This window comes from Fonsecaea erecta, assembly GCF_001651985.1.
Source record: "Fonsecaea erecta strain CBS 125763 chromosome Unknown Scaff10, whole genome shotgun sequence".
Classification (NCBI taxonomy): domain Eukaryota; kingdom Fungi; phylum Ascomycota; class Eurotiomycetes; order Chaetothyriales; family Herpotrichiellaceae; genus Fonsecaea; species Fonsecaea erecta.
The window spans coordinates 667274-680613 of record NW_017387253.1 but is presented as its reverse complement, the minus strand read 5'-3'; the positions used below and the strand labels follow the sequence as shown (position 1 = coordinate 680613).

At 53.1% G+C, this 13340-nt stretch overlaps 5 protein-coding genes across 5 annotated transcripts; 2 read left to right on the top strand and 3 right to left on the bottom strand.

Moving 5' to 3' along the window:
- Positions 1-965: 965 nt before the first annotated feature.
- On the bottom strand, positions 966-1895 carry AYL99_09963 (hypothetical protein; the record flags this gene model as incomplete). The annotated part of the gene is made up of 1 exon (XM_018841469.1): positions 966-1895. One exon carries the CDS (start codon positions 1893-1895, stop codon positions 966-968), a length of 930 nt encoding a protein of 309 aa, XP_018689178.1.
- A 1537-nt stretch (positions 1896-3432) lies between these two features.
- On the top strand, positions 3433-4887 carry AYL99_09962 (hypothetical protein; the record flags this gene model as incomplete). Its single annotated transcript, XM_018841468.1, has 3 exons — positions 3433-3511; positions 3620-4076; positions 4131-4887. The coding sequence occupies 3 exons, from the start codon at positions 3433-3435 to the stop codon at positions 4885-4887; spliced, it is 1293 nt and encodes a 430-aa protein (XP_018689177.1).
- Positions 4888-5453: 566 nt separating this feature from the next.
- On the bottom strand, positions 5454-8150 carry AYL99_09961 (hypothetical protein; the record flags this gene model as incomplete). The annotated part of the gene is made up of 2 exons (XM_018841467.1): positions 5454-8060; positions 8118-8150. 2 exons carry the CDS (start codon positions 8148-8150, stop codon positions 5454-5456), a joined length of 2640 nt encoding a protein of 879 aa, XP_018689176.1.
- A 373-nt stretch (positions 8151-8523) lies between these two features.
- On the bottom strand, positions 8524-9606 carry AYL99_09960 (hypothetical protein; the record flags this gene model as incomplete). Its single annotated transcript, XM_018841466.1, has 1 exon — positions 8524-9606. One exon carries the CDS (start codon positions 9604-9606, stop codon positions 8524-8526), a length of 1083 nt encoding a protein of 360 aa, XP_018689175.1.
- Positions 9607-11323: 1717 nt separating this feature from the next.
- AYL99_09959 (di-trans,poly-cis-decaprenylcistransferase) lies at positions 11324-12680 on the top strand (the record flags this gene model as incomplete). The annotated part of the gene is made up of 2 exons (XM_018841465.1): positions 11324-11545; positions 11643-12680. The coding sequence occupies 2 exons, from the start codon at positions 11324-11326 to the stop codon at positions 12678-12680; spliced, it is 1260 nt and encodes a 419-aa protein (XP_018689174.1).
- Between the last annotated feature and the right edge of the window lie 660 nt (positions 12681-13340).

Here is a 13340-nt window from a genome sequence, read left to right as displayed (position 1 = left end):
GCCAAGCTCTCAGTTCGTGGCCCCGAAGGAGGAAGTTGACCAGGTGCGTGTCGATGTATGCGGGCATTGTTCCTCGTGGCGGAAGTCCCGGTCGCTCGATGCGCGCGGCCCTTTGGACACCCGTGTCGAACTCTAGTTGCAATGTGCTGTCTGCTGAGCATTCGACGGACCAGGACATCGAGATGACCTTGACCCAACAGTCTACAGCGTGGTTGCTCACAACAGTGATGTTGGAAGAAATGACCGTCCTGAGACCTCACGCTGGGTCCGACGGTTCGTCGGTCTGCTTGTGTTTTGTGTCTCCCGCCTTGTAGCCAGCCACCTTGATGATTCAGATATCGGCTGTCGGGCAGATTTTACGGATGAACCTGGCCATGATCGTCCCGTGGCCTCTCTCAGATGTCCAGTATAGGTAGTTTCTTCCACTCTCCCGGACGTCGTTAAAGGCGAAACTTCTCCCACGATATTCCACACGGTCACTATACTGCGTACTACGTAGACAGCTGAGCTGACCTGCTCGAACGAGCGAGGGGAGCAGGTTCCAGAAGGAATCCTTTGAGCCGCGCTATTAGCCCGAATTGGCTTCTGTGGATCAGCATTGGGCCATTGTGCTCCTTTTCTTCAATGAAAACGTTGATGGACTAATAATATCACCTTGCGAGACTCTAGCCCTGGGCTCCGTGTGCAAGTGATTCCTCTGTTAGATTCATACATATGTAGGTAGTACCTTCTGTGCTTCCTCGACGTAGCTTGGTACGCCTTTTCGCCCATCGAAGTCCGACAAGCCAGCCATAATCCCAAACAGCGGTGAGCACGAGTTAGTATCTCAATTACATTAAGTACAACAACATCAAACCAGCCCCCTCTCCTGCATGTCGCATCCCACGATAAAAATTGGCCCGGGGACTCAGTCGACTGGGGTCGTATCTTCCCAGGCACCCCCCGAAAAAGAATCTCTGGACATCCTAGAAATGAATCCTGGCAACTCCAATGATCTGGCCACCGACGCCCTCCTGGACCAGAAGGACTCTCTCCAAGCCGTCGTTGATATCGCGGGCCGGTAGTTGGACGACACCCCTCCCACCCCTCCACTCGCCCAGCGCCGTGACGCTCTTGACGACGTTGCGGTGCGGCAGAGTCTTGCCGGCATTTTCGCCACGGGAAACCTCCACCTCGCGCAGGGCGGGATCGTAGACGACCTCAATGACCCTGCCCCTGCGTCCAGTGGCGGCGGCGGCCGGGCTGGCCTCGCGGATCAAGACGCCCTCCTCAACCTTGGAGAACAGCAGCCACGGCCAGTCCTGGCTGGCCAGCCGGCCGCCTTCCTTGATCAGCTTCTCCAGCTTGCGGGTCGAGTTGCCCACGCCCTCGGATACGCCGTTTACCACCACCTGCGGCGTGTAGACCTTGTTGGGGGTGCCATTGGCCTGCGCGTACTCTCGTTGTCTCGCGTCCGCTTCAGCCAGTCCGAACGGGTCCGCCCACCCCAGGTGGTCCCAGTAGGTGACGTGGTAGTCGAGGACGAGGATGTTGGGGTCGGCCAGCGTGAGTAGTGACAGAAGCAGCGTGTTCGTCGGCGGGCACGAGTTGCACCCCTGCGACTGGAACGCTTCGACCACGATCGGCCGGTTGGGCCGCGGCTTGTGAATGTGGATCGCGCACTCGCAGTCCTCCGGGTGAGGGTCGAAGAGTGCGTACGGCGGCGGCGGCGGCTCCTCCTCCTGCGCAGGGTCTATCGGGGGTGCCGCGTCCCATCGTGTTCTGGGGGGTTGCTGTGTCTGAACGGTTTGTTGTCGTTGCCGCTGCTGTGGCTGCTCTTCATCGTCGCTGTCGCCGAAGCAGCACGAGAACCACCTCATCGCGTTCGTCGAGCTCGGGGGATTGGAAGCAGACATGCTCTGCGAGGGGGCGCGCGAGGACCGGTTGCTGGGTTGGATGTCGAGTAGAAATATGTTAATAGTTTGAACATAAAAGAAATAAAAGGCCGCACTCTATGGCACAGCCATTATAAGATGTTTCATCGTGGCAGGCGGGGTGAATGTTCCTGAACAACCAAATCCTTTTCGCGAGAGGTCACGAAGAACTCCCTCCCCGGACTCGATGACGATGGCTCGGATTGATTTGACATTATTATAAGCCCATCGAGGGCCAGCTCCGCTGGTTCCGTGCCTGGGCAGACCAGTCAATCTCTTGCTTAATCAACATTGGGACGACTGTTGCTTGGGGCTGGTTGTAGAGATTGCGGCAGGGCAACTAGCGGGGCGGAGCAAGGCTTAGAGCTGACAATGTTTCCATCATCACGATCCACTCGACGGAGACGACGGCGTGCATGATCAGCCAATCAGGCCATATTGCGGAGAGACAGTTGGACGAGTCATTTCAGATCGACGGATATCAACACTTCAGATCGACGGATATCAATCCAGCTGTCTTTGCGATGCTTTGTTCTTCAACCACGCTCGTGACTGAGGTGACGCGGCGTGGATTTCAGGCTGAGTAGATACATGAGGAGTTGCTAATGGAGGCACACGACGAGCATTGTGATAAGGCTGAGCTTACGCTGCGGGTAAGTCAAAATCCAGGGCACGGGAGCGTACAGGGCAGAGAATTCTCTTTATTTGGTGTATTGCATTGGAATGCCGGCCCATTCGTGCAGCCTCGTCGGTCTAGTGACATACACTGTAGGTGGAATTCAACCAGCGGGAGAGCACCATGCACAAAGGTCCATCTCATTCACGACTTCTCAGCAAACACCTTCAACGCGTCATTGCCAGTTATGTTCGAACAAGGGCTGCTGTGCCGGTTTTCCGGACTTGGTCCAAGCACATTGCAAGCGACAAGTCGCACGGGCTGAGATCTTGTGTATCGAGCCACTCCCGGTTGTCTACCAGATAGGAGCGGGTTCCAAGTCCTAGAACGGGTCATCTCTCAATACCTCCTTCTCGTCTGTGCTGGTCGATGCGTGTGTGTGCACATATCGAGGAATCCCGCCAACATTCCAGTTTGGAAATCATTACGCTTTGGGTCGGAAAGCACCGACGCTCCGCCCATTGTTTCAAAGAATGTCTCCATGGAGACAACAAGAATGTCTCTTTTGTTTGACATCCCGTCCCGGAAACAGAAAAGTCGTTGTCATCAGGTGGTTCGACAACTTCTTTCCATCAATCCATCCATTAAAGTTCGGGTCTTGAAGTTGTTGTACAACGACTACATGGTGCGGTCGCGGCGTTGTCGTCGTTGTCGTCCCGTCATTCTCTCCCTCTCCGAAGCTTGAGAGTGTTCGCCATGAAGTTCCTCACTGTTCTCCTACACATCCTTTGTCTTCGGCTGGTGCAGGCCATCAATGTACAGGATATCCCACAGTGCGCAGTAAGTTGGGTGAGATCGTCAGGCTGAGAGGGACAACGGTTGTTGACTACAGGAACAGCAAGGATGCCTCTCGAATTCGACCTCTACCCAGACATCATGTTCAGTGATCGATATTGCCTGCCTTTGTTCGAATTCGGCATACGTCAGTTCGTTATCCTGCTGCCTGTATACACAGTGTAATTCCGATGAACAATCAGGTACGTCGGCATCAATGCATTGGGAAAGATTCAACCTCTGACCATCATCATAGTTGCAATTCAGTTCAACAAGCAGGAATGTGCTGCCGTCAACGAGACCGCTCCCGATTTCGTGGGATGCTCACCGGCAGGACTGTCGAGTGCTCTTGCCAGTATGAGTCTCACGCAGGCCCCAGCAGCTCCATCACCTTCACCAGCATCGACGTCCTCTCCTTCAGTCAATCCCAGTGTCACAACGATCTCAGGAAACCCAGAGTCTGAAACAGCAGCGCCCACCTCGGGGAAGCAAATAACAGCAACAGCCTTTGTCGGAGCACCACTGATGACTGGCAGCTGCACGGTACCATACTTTGCAATAATAACAGATGCCACCGGCAAGGTGACCGAGTATCCCAACATCGGCTGTTCTGAAGACAGGCCAGATTGCTGCCCGTACGAGTACGGGCTCAATGCGGTCATTCCAAGGTGTCCCCAGGACTATTTTACCACCGCGAATGCCTGTTGTCCGCTGTGAGTTCATTCGTTCCCGCTGTTGTCGAGTTTGCGAGGCTGACTGAACATCAGTGGATATCAGATATATTATACTGCTGTTGGGGGAATCACCCCATGTTACTCGGTGCCCGCCACGACATTTGTCCCAGCATCCACCCCGACGGTGGCCGGTTTGACACTGATCACCGACCACGTCTTCACACAGAAGTACTCGCTTGTGACGCAGCAGCCCGCGAAAAACAAGTTCCCGCCTGGAGCGAAGATTGCCATTCCCATTTCCATCTGGGTCGTGTTATGCGTCGTGTGTGTAGCGACCTTTTTCTGGGTCAGGAGAAGGCGCCGGGCGAGACGGGCTGCAGAGGCAAACCGCACGACGACATTCCCGCCCGAAGAGCCTGTTCTACCTCAGATGTCAATGTCGAGGGCGCCGACCGCACATGAGTTGGACAGCCCTGAAGCCCAGGCAGGGTCTTCTGGTGCTGTGGGAGTAGCCAACGGGTGGCCCATTTTCCCCACCTCGTCACCGCCAGCATACGATCAGAGTAAAGGAATCCAGGCGGCTATCCGGAAGCAACCGCCTTCGGCCCCGCAGGAGCTGCCGGGAAGCACGTATATTCACGAGCATCACCCGGTGTTTTTGCCGACCGCCTCTGTGAGCACGCCCACGGAAGCAACGCCCAGCTCACCGCCAGGAACACCCGTGCAAACACCTTCGGCAGGCGCAGAGGGGAGGTCACCAGTACTTTCTAGCGTCGCGTCACGCTCAGACACTCAGAGCCCAGTGTTCGTGTCGCCTCTCGGCTCTCCAAGACTACCCAAGACGGGATGACAGGGAAGACTGTAAATATCTTTTGCATCTGAAATGAGATTTTTTCCCCTTGGATTTGGCCTTGGAATCTTTGAGCACCATTGCATGCGTCACTATAAATTGGATCAGCGACAGGATCACAGTCATCATTGAAGGACAGTTCGGTGGTGAGGGATGAAGAAAAGGAAGTGGTTAAATGAAGATTGAAGTCTACTTGACTAATATCTCGGTCAGATCATGATATGATATCGGGACACTCACTCTAATCCGCCTGTCAGACAAAAAGCCTAGTCTTTTTTTCTCTTACATGTATTCCTGGTAGCATCAAGTACTCCTGTTATTGTAGCAGTGTCCATGTCATTCGCAGTGACCTATAGACTATTTGGCTGGGAGATGTAGAAAATACTGCACGTGGCAGGTCTTTTCCGTTTTCCACAGGTTGGACCTGCTTACTGAATATCAAGGTATTTCAGGCTGTAAAGGATATCCCTTTTCAATTCCACGATAAGAGAGTCATTTTACCCGCTAAATAAATCCACGAAAGAGACGACATAGGGAGGGAGGCCCTTGAGCAGCCACCGTCAATGTCATCTATCACTGACCCGCGATACTCCTTCCTTCTCTCCTCCCCTTCCACCCGTTCCAGGTGGGAGCAGCACGTCGGGGAGTTTAATCCCTAGGCTGCCTTTGGAGCCAACCTCCTTATCCTTCTTAGGCTGTGACTTGTTTCCTCTCCCATTATCTCCGTTGTCGGTATCATCATCTTCACGAAGCTCAATTTCAATCTTTTTCAATTTCTCCCCGCGTAGGATCTTCATGATCTCTTCTCGGTCCAGTGTTTCGTATTCCAGGAGCGCGTCTTTCAATGCTTCCAGTTCTTTCCGCTTCTCTTTGACAATTCGATCGGCCCGTTCTCGACCGCCTTCGACAATTTGACGCACCTCGCGTTCGATCTCTTGCTTGGTCTCGCTTGAGAGTTTGTCGTAGTCGGAAGCAAGATCAACATTTCCAAGTTTGGCGGAGTACCCGCACTGGGTGACGAGATAAAAGGCGGTACGTGTGGCTTGCTGAACATCATGCGAAATGCCACTTGTAACCTTGTGAGGGCCATAGATCAGCTCCTCAGCCGCTCGTCCACCCATTGACACGTCAATCGAAGCAATGAACTGATCGTAGCCTCTGCTCACTTCGTCCATCTCGGGGAGGAAGTGAGTCACGCCAAGTGCTTGACCACGTGGGATAATGGTTACTTTGTACAACTGATTGCTGGCGGGAGTAAACAAGTTGACCAAAGTGTGACCAGCTTCGTGATACGCGGTTTGGATCTTGTCCTTTTCTCGGATCATACGGGATTTGGCTTCAGCCCCCATCATGATCTTGTCTTTGGCCCACTCAAAGTTCATGGCGGTGGTTTTTTTGTACTTCAGCCGTGAAGCATGAACTGCAGCTTGGTTGCAGAGATTTTCCAGGTCGGCACCGGACATACCACTTGTAGCACGTGCGAGATTGGTGGCGTCCACATCGGCAGCGATGGGCATATTCCTCATGTGATGCTTCAGAATCTGGATTCGGCCACGAACATCAGGCAAAGGCACGTTGACATGTCGGTCAAATCGTCCAGGTCGGATGAGCGCCTTGTCCAGAGACTCAGGGTAGTTGGTCGCAGCGATGAGAATAACACCGGTGCTCGGGCTAAATCCGTCCAACTCGGTCAAGAGCTGGTTGAGTGTCTGTTTCGCATAGGCAGGATCACGTGCATTTCTTTTACCACCAACAGCGTCGAGTTCGTCGATGAAGATGATCGAGGGGGCCTTGTTCCTCGCTTGGGTGAAGAGGTCCCGAACGCGTTTGGCACCAACACCGACATAGAGTTCATCGAATTCGGAGCCGGACATGTAGAAGACAGGTACACCAGCCTCACCAGCAACGGCACGAGCAAGCATGGTTTTGCCAGTTCCAGGCGGCCCAACCAAAAGAACTCCCTTGGGAGGCTTGCCACCGAGTTGGTTGAACTTTTCCGGGTTCTTCAAGAATTCGACCAGCTCTTGTAGTTCCTCCTTTGCCTCATCGCAGCCATGTACATCGCTGAAGCGGACGGTCTGATGTTGGGGTTGTACCTCGTTGTTCTGACCGACTCTCGTCCGGAAACTTCCGGTCATTTCCACGACCATGGTAAGAACCACCAGGAGGAAATAGCCAGACAAGCCGACCCAGAGAAACGTTCGGACCCACTTCAGAATGGTTGCGCCCCATGACTCTTCCACCACCACATAGAGCGGTGCTTCCTTGGCCCCTGTTCCGGATTTGTTGCTAGGCATGATAACTTGTCCACCGTAGTTCTGTCCAGCGACGGCCTGGCCGACAGCTCGTAATTTGTCGGCGCCCAGCCCGTTACCTTGTGAACCTGCGACGTTTGCGCCGGGCGTGCCTGGAGCGGGAACCGAGCCTGTCATCTGCAGAGCTTTGAGGTAGGCGGCATCCGCTGCTGGATTGGTGGCATATCGACCTGACTGGTATCGTTCGATGACGAGCTTGGGCATGTTTGCACGAAGGAGAGCGGAGTAGAAAGCGTTCTGGGCGGTGGCGCTGGTAGGGTTGTTGTTTGCCGTGCGTTCGGCATGGGCCAGCATGTTTTGGTTGGCGAGTGGAGAAGTCGTCGAGAACTGTCGATATTGCTTACTCGAGGTCGAGTTATTCCCTCGGCCAGGAGGACCAAGTACCAAAGAAGCCATCGAAGGCCGTGTTGAAGGTATTCTAACTATGCTCTTTCCGCATACGGCTCTTGTTGAGGCATCGGCAACAATGCTGGACAAGTTCCGGCGCAGGGTTGGTGTGGGATTCAAGCGAGAGATAACGGTCGAAGAGATCGTTTTAGACATCCAGGGCAGAGTTCGATGGGAATTTAAATTGAGTGAATGCGACCGGAGACTGTTGGGCGGAAGGGAGGCGAGGAAATCTGGAAGGACGACGCTCGAAGAGCTCTGCAAGCCATCAGAAGTGTTCGCGTCTTGGGCGATCATATTGCATACCGCTGGTTGCCCTGCTCTTTGGCTAGTTGTGTGTATTTTCCGCAAGCCGGATCCATCTGCTTCATTTCGCAGCCGCGCCAGGCGATATCGTCGAAGGGTTTGGAGCGGCGAAGTAAAGAGCGAGGGTAGTGTCGTGAAGACATCTGGGGCAATGGCAGACAGGCTCTGAAACACAAACAAAATCAGTGTTCAATGATTTGGTGTCGTGTGCGCTATACTTACAGGCAACTGAGAGAGGGGAGCCTGTAGGGCCATGGTCGGGATTGCGCGGCGGCAGGCCGCTGGTAAAACGTGGAGAAGAGACACTCAATAAGAAGACAATCACTCTGAAGGAAAAGAACCGACTCAAAGAAAAGAGATCATCAGAGAAATATCTTGACTTGCCACGCCTTGGCTCTTGAGAGAGAGGGATGTTTGGCAGGCAGGCTGGCGGGCGATGATGGTCATGGGAGAAATGGAAGTGCAGAGAGATGATGAGAAGTAGCGCCCGCTGCAGCTTCCGGCCTGCCCCATTCCTCGCCACCCAGCGAAGCCAGACCGGTTAGGCAAGCCACAGCACGTGATATCACATTCCGAGTGCAAAGCCACCACAGCCACATGTACCCGCCTCGCTTCATTATACGGGAGCCTAAGTCCACTCCAGCACCACATAGCAGATACCAATACCTCCTTTCTGGAACTGCACCACAATGGAAGACTCGGAATCTCTTCTTTCGAAGCTGGGTTCATACCCTTCTGTGAGGTCTTCCAGGTTGACCACCCGACCGGCAGAAGATATATCTCCTTCGCTGCCTTCCCTTAGTGTTAACATTCCCATGGAAGGTGGCTCGATCTCCGCATGAATATTAACATGTGGAAACTGAACAACTCGAGGTTTGCCAGGACGGAGGTGTAAGATCCGTCCGGAGGAAATTGATGCACTGGACCCACTCATCTGGTGTCCATCGTCCAGACCGTGGTTTTCGAGTACCGGAGTCCTGACTTTGTTGCTTTCGACAACCACTTCTGAATCTAGCGTACGATTCGACTGATTCAGTGTTGGAGGACCGTCCGCAACGGACGGCCCTTCGCTGACGTCTGGTTCATGAACACCTGGTGAAGCAGGGGTTCCGGATGCGTGCAAGCAAGGAATGCTGATGTCCCGAGGCTCGTCTGCCTCTGCGACTGTGGAAGCGGGCCTGCTCACGCTGGGAACTGTTGGCGTGGGCGAGAAGATAGGAAGATGCTGAAGATTGTGTCTGCTAGTCAGAGGGAATGGACGCCATGGATGTCTCTTGGCGCGTAGTTGAGCGAATTTATGGTGCATTCCTTGAACGGTTGCTCTCAACGCGGTGATATCGGAGGAACTATACTCTTTGAGGTCTGGAATAGTCCACTGATCATACAACCGCCCATGCCATGCTGAAACGCTGAAAATCTTGTGCTCGGTAATGAAGAGATGGCACAGAAAACACGCTGCCTTGCTTGTGCCGATGATTCGGGGCGTGGTTAGCGCAGGTTGGACAATGTAATGAATGACCATCTGCACTTCTGCGTGTACGTGACAGTGAACCTTCTTGCCCGAAAGTGATATAGAACTCTGTACTGGTCGGTATGGATCAACATACTCGAGCCTGATATTCGAGAAAAGTGGTCTCGTGCCTCTTCTATGAGCTTCTCTTGCCAGGGTCTCAGGAATTCTGTGATACGCGGCCAGCTTGTCGATTTGCATAATGAGTTTATTGTTAAACCATGTATGAGAGTCGAGTCCGGCCTTGTTTAAAGTGGTTCGAAACGGCATATGGCCATCGGAAGTGGTGAGAGAAAAGCACTCGTAAACACACTGCTCTATTTCAGGGGCTGATCGAAGGCTGTCTAAGCGTAGGATGTTTTCGAAACTTGCTTTCAGCCTGGATATTCGATTGAATAGACCTACCCCGGTCGGTGATCTTGCCTGGGCTCGCATCCGGTTCAGCGTACGCTCAAGTTCTGGACCCGCCTTAATGGGATTACCATGACAGTGAGAAGGCTGATGTCCAAGAAAAAGCCGTATCCGCGAGATGATACGCATATGGCAGAGCGCGAGTACTAGTCTTCTAGATGTCGTGATACAGTCATCCGGCGAGATATCTTTCAAGCAGTGAGAATAGCACAATAGCCACGCGCATAAAACAAATATTTGCCTACCGGTCGACGCACAAGACATTAGACAGTCACAAATTTGTCTCAAGGCAATCCTGACTTCTTCGCGTATACCTTCGTTTGCGGCGATACGAAAGATAAGGCCGGGAGGCTCGCGAATCTCCTCGATGCACACGGCCGCCACGCTCTCTACTCCTTCTTGGGCGGCTGATATGAAAGCAAGATCATCAGCTATTCTTTGCTCACTTTGATACTGAAGCAAGCGAAAAGTCGTTGAAGACCGCGGATTTTCTCTGTCATTGGTGGCCGACCACCAGACTTTTGGATCGACCGGGACACCATTCGTGGCCTGGGAAAGGGCAATGAGGGTTCGACGAAATGCATCCTCTGGCAGGCCTTTCCATATAGAATTTTCTGGTTTGGCTGTCCGGAGAGGCTTCCCGCCCTGCATCCTAGAAAGACGATGTCATGTTAAAAAGTCTTCTTGATCGCAAAGTGTCGCAACCATCAATGCCCACATGAGGCTGAAGGACGATATCCTGTGGCGGATTGAATGAACAGCCAGTGAGGATATGCCAACTGGCTCAGCCAATCATGTAGTCGTAACATTCTGATTAGACCGTTCTGCATGTCAACTATCTGAACCGACAAAAGAGGAGACAGTCTTCGTTCGCAAATCGCAGCCAGCTTAAGACTGTCCATTGTTCCAGCATTGCAGACAGCTTGAGCCAGTAGGGAGACTGGGCTGATGTGGTTCCGGATAATGGTGTTCCGTTCGAGGCGCAGTGCCCAAATCCTTCTTTTATAGAATTCCTACCGATACTATCTGCATTGCATAATTTCAGTTTAGCCGCTGACACTGAGCAAGGGGTTGATGGTTCAGTTGACGAGGTTGGTGGCGATGATATGGTGGGCTACGGAATATAGTTAATCCGAACACCCCAGCATACGGGGAACGCACTCGTTTGCACTCCTGGGTGACTCCAACTCCTCCACCAAACGTTGGTGGTGCCAACTTTTTGAGACTCAGGCCGCGCAATACCTCAACAGGAGCTCTTGGGCTCGCCAACTCTCGTTTATTGTATCGAATCTCCAAGGGAAATCCTCCATTCTTTTCGAAAACTCCGACCCTCGGGCTCGGTCCCCAGAAGTCGCACACTGTGTCCTTGTCGCTTGTGAACTACCCAGTCCTCACCTCAACGCCGAAGCAATTCCCCGAACCTGCGAGTTGAAGCCATTCCCGTCTACAGGCATTCCTCCTTCTTTTTGTACTTAAGAGTCTCCCGGGACTGTTGCCGCCCGCCACCATGCCAACCCGTCATCTATCCAACCTTCGCCAGTGGCTTCTCTCCTCACCGCCGGCAGAATGGGCCATCAATCAACTCCGCGAGCTCTTAATCGGTGCTCTTCGTCAAGGCCCTGTGCCTAGACATGTTGCGTTTGTCATGGACGGAAATAGACGGTATGCAAAGAACAACAGGATTGAAACGGTTGAGGGGCATAATCTGGGATTCGAGGCACTCGCAAAGGTATGCTACCCAATGCGCTGGACCTCAACTACATTTCTGGATATGAGCTCCAGTTCGCGCAGGTGGTGAACAAGGGCTAACAATGCTACCATGATAGATACTGGAAGTATGCTACAAATCTGGCGTGCACACCGTCACGATATACGCCTTCAGCATTGAGAACTTCAAGCGCAGCAAATACGAGGTTGACGCTCTGATGTCCATGGCCAAAATCAAACTGAAACAACTCGTGCAACACGGCGAGCTGCTCGATCGCTACGGCGCGAGAATACGGATATTAGGCCAACGCGAATTGATCAAACCGGATGTTCTCGAGGCCGTGGACAAAGCAGTCGAAATGACGAGTAGGAACGAAGGGAACTGTGTCTTGAACGTGTGTTTTCCGTATACTTCGAGAGAAGAGATCACAACTGCCATTCGGAGCACGGTGGAGGAGTGGACAACGCCTTTACCAGATGATATCAGTGGCCAGGACAGAAAAAACCCATTCAAGGAGGAGAGAATCGCCAGTACGATATGGTCCGAACAGTTTGCCCAACAAGCAACATCGAACTCACCCTCGACGAGGACCTATCTGTCGCCACCTGGGCCGGATTTACAGTCCCCCTCGTCAAGTACAACGAGCTTGTCGTCTTATTCACCCGACCCGTCTGACCGCGACCACGACGCCTCGTCCGTCTCAACCTCGACAACTTTACATCATGATGAGAATGCCACGTCTCCCTCACCACCACTGCGACCACTAACCACACCACAAAAGTCGACGCAGCAGTCGAAACCACAGTACCCTTCACCCGAACTGATCACCCCGGCCACCATCACATCCCACACATACACAGCCAGCTGCCCACCTATTGACCTGCTCATCCGCACCTCGGGCGTGTCACGGCTCAGCGACTTTATGCTGTGGCAGTGCCATGAGTCGACGCAGATTGTGTTCTTGGACGTTCTGTGGCCCGATTTTGATCTGTGGTCGTTTCTCCCAGTGCTGTGGGAGTGGCAGTGGCGCAAACGGCGCGAGCAGAGGGATGCCCAGGAAAATGAAGATCGGGCAGAGGAGAAGAGACGAGGGAAGTCGTCCAGCGCCAGCAAAGCGAAGAGAGCTGCGGATCTGCTCCAAGGGCACGCTTCGTGATGGAAAAGATGTTGATGATCACCCTTACGTACTGCAAGGCGGAGCTGCCAGATGGACTGTTGGAAGCAGAGTGGTGAAAAGGCGGGGTTAGCCAGGGTGCATCTAACCCGCTCGGACTCTTGTTCTGAACCTGGAGACCTGGATCGAGATCAATGTGCCTGTTGCGACCTTGATTCCTGTTCTAGGCCACGGCTGCCACGCTCGATCTCTTGCGCGAGCCTTGACGGTTTATCCTGGAGGGAGCTGTACTCGGTGCACCCACAGCATCACTACACCGTGTCCATCTTATGTCACGGCCTTCTTCTGCTGTACGCCTCTCTCGGAGGATCCTCTCTCCCGCCCACAAACAGACAGATAGACAGACATGTATATCTGTGTATCTATGCGTAATCACGAATGCACGTACGTCTGGGCGAACGAACGGGTGGAGGATAGCACCGCACACAACACAACACAACGAAACACAACGCAACACAAAAGTACATGCTGAAACCGCACCTAGAGGAGAGAATAAGTCGGAGACTGGACAGGTAGGGTGAAACAGGGAGGGAAAGGTGATAGGAAGAAGTGAGGAAAATAAAGATTAGAGCTAGATACCCACCCCTACCTACTTGCTACCTGCCATCGACATGGCATTAAAAGATTTGACTTGCTTTTTAT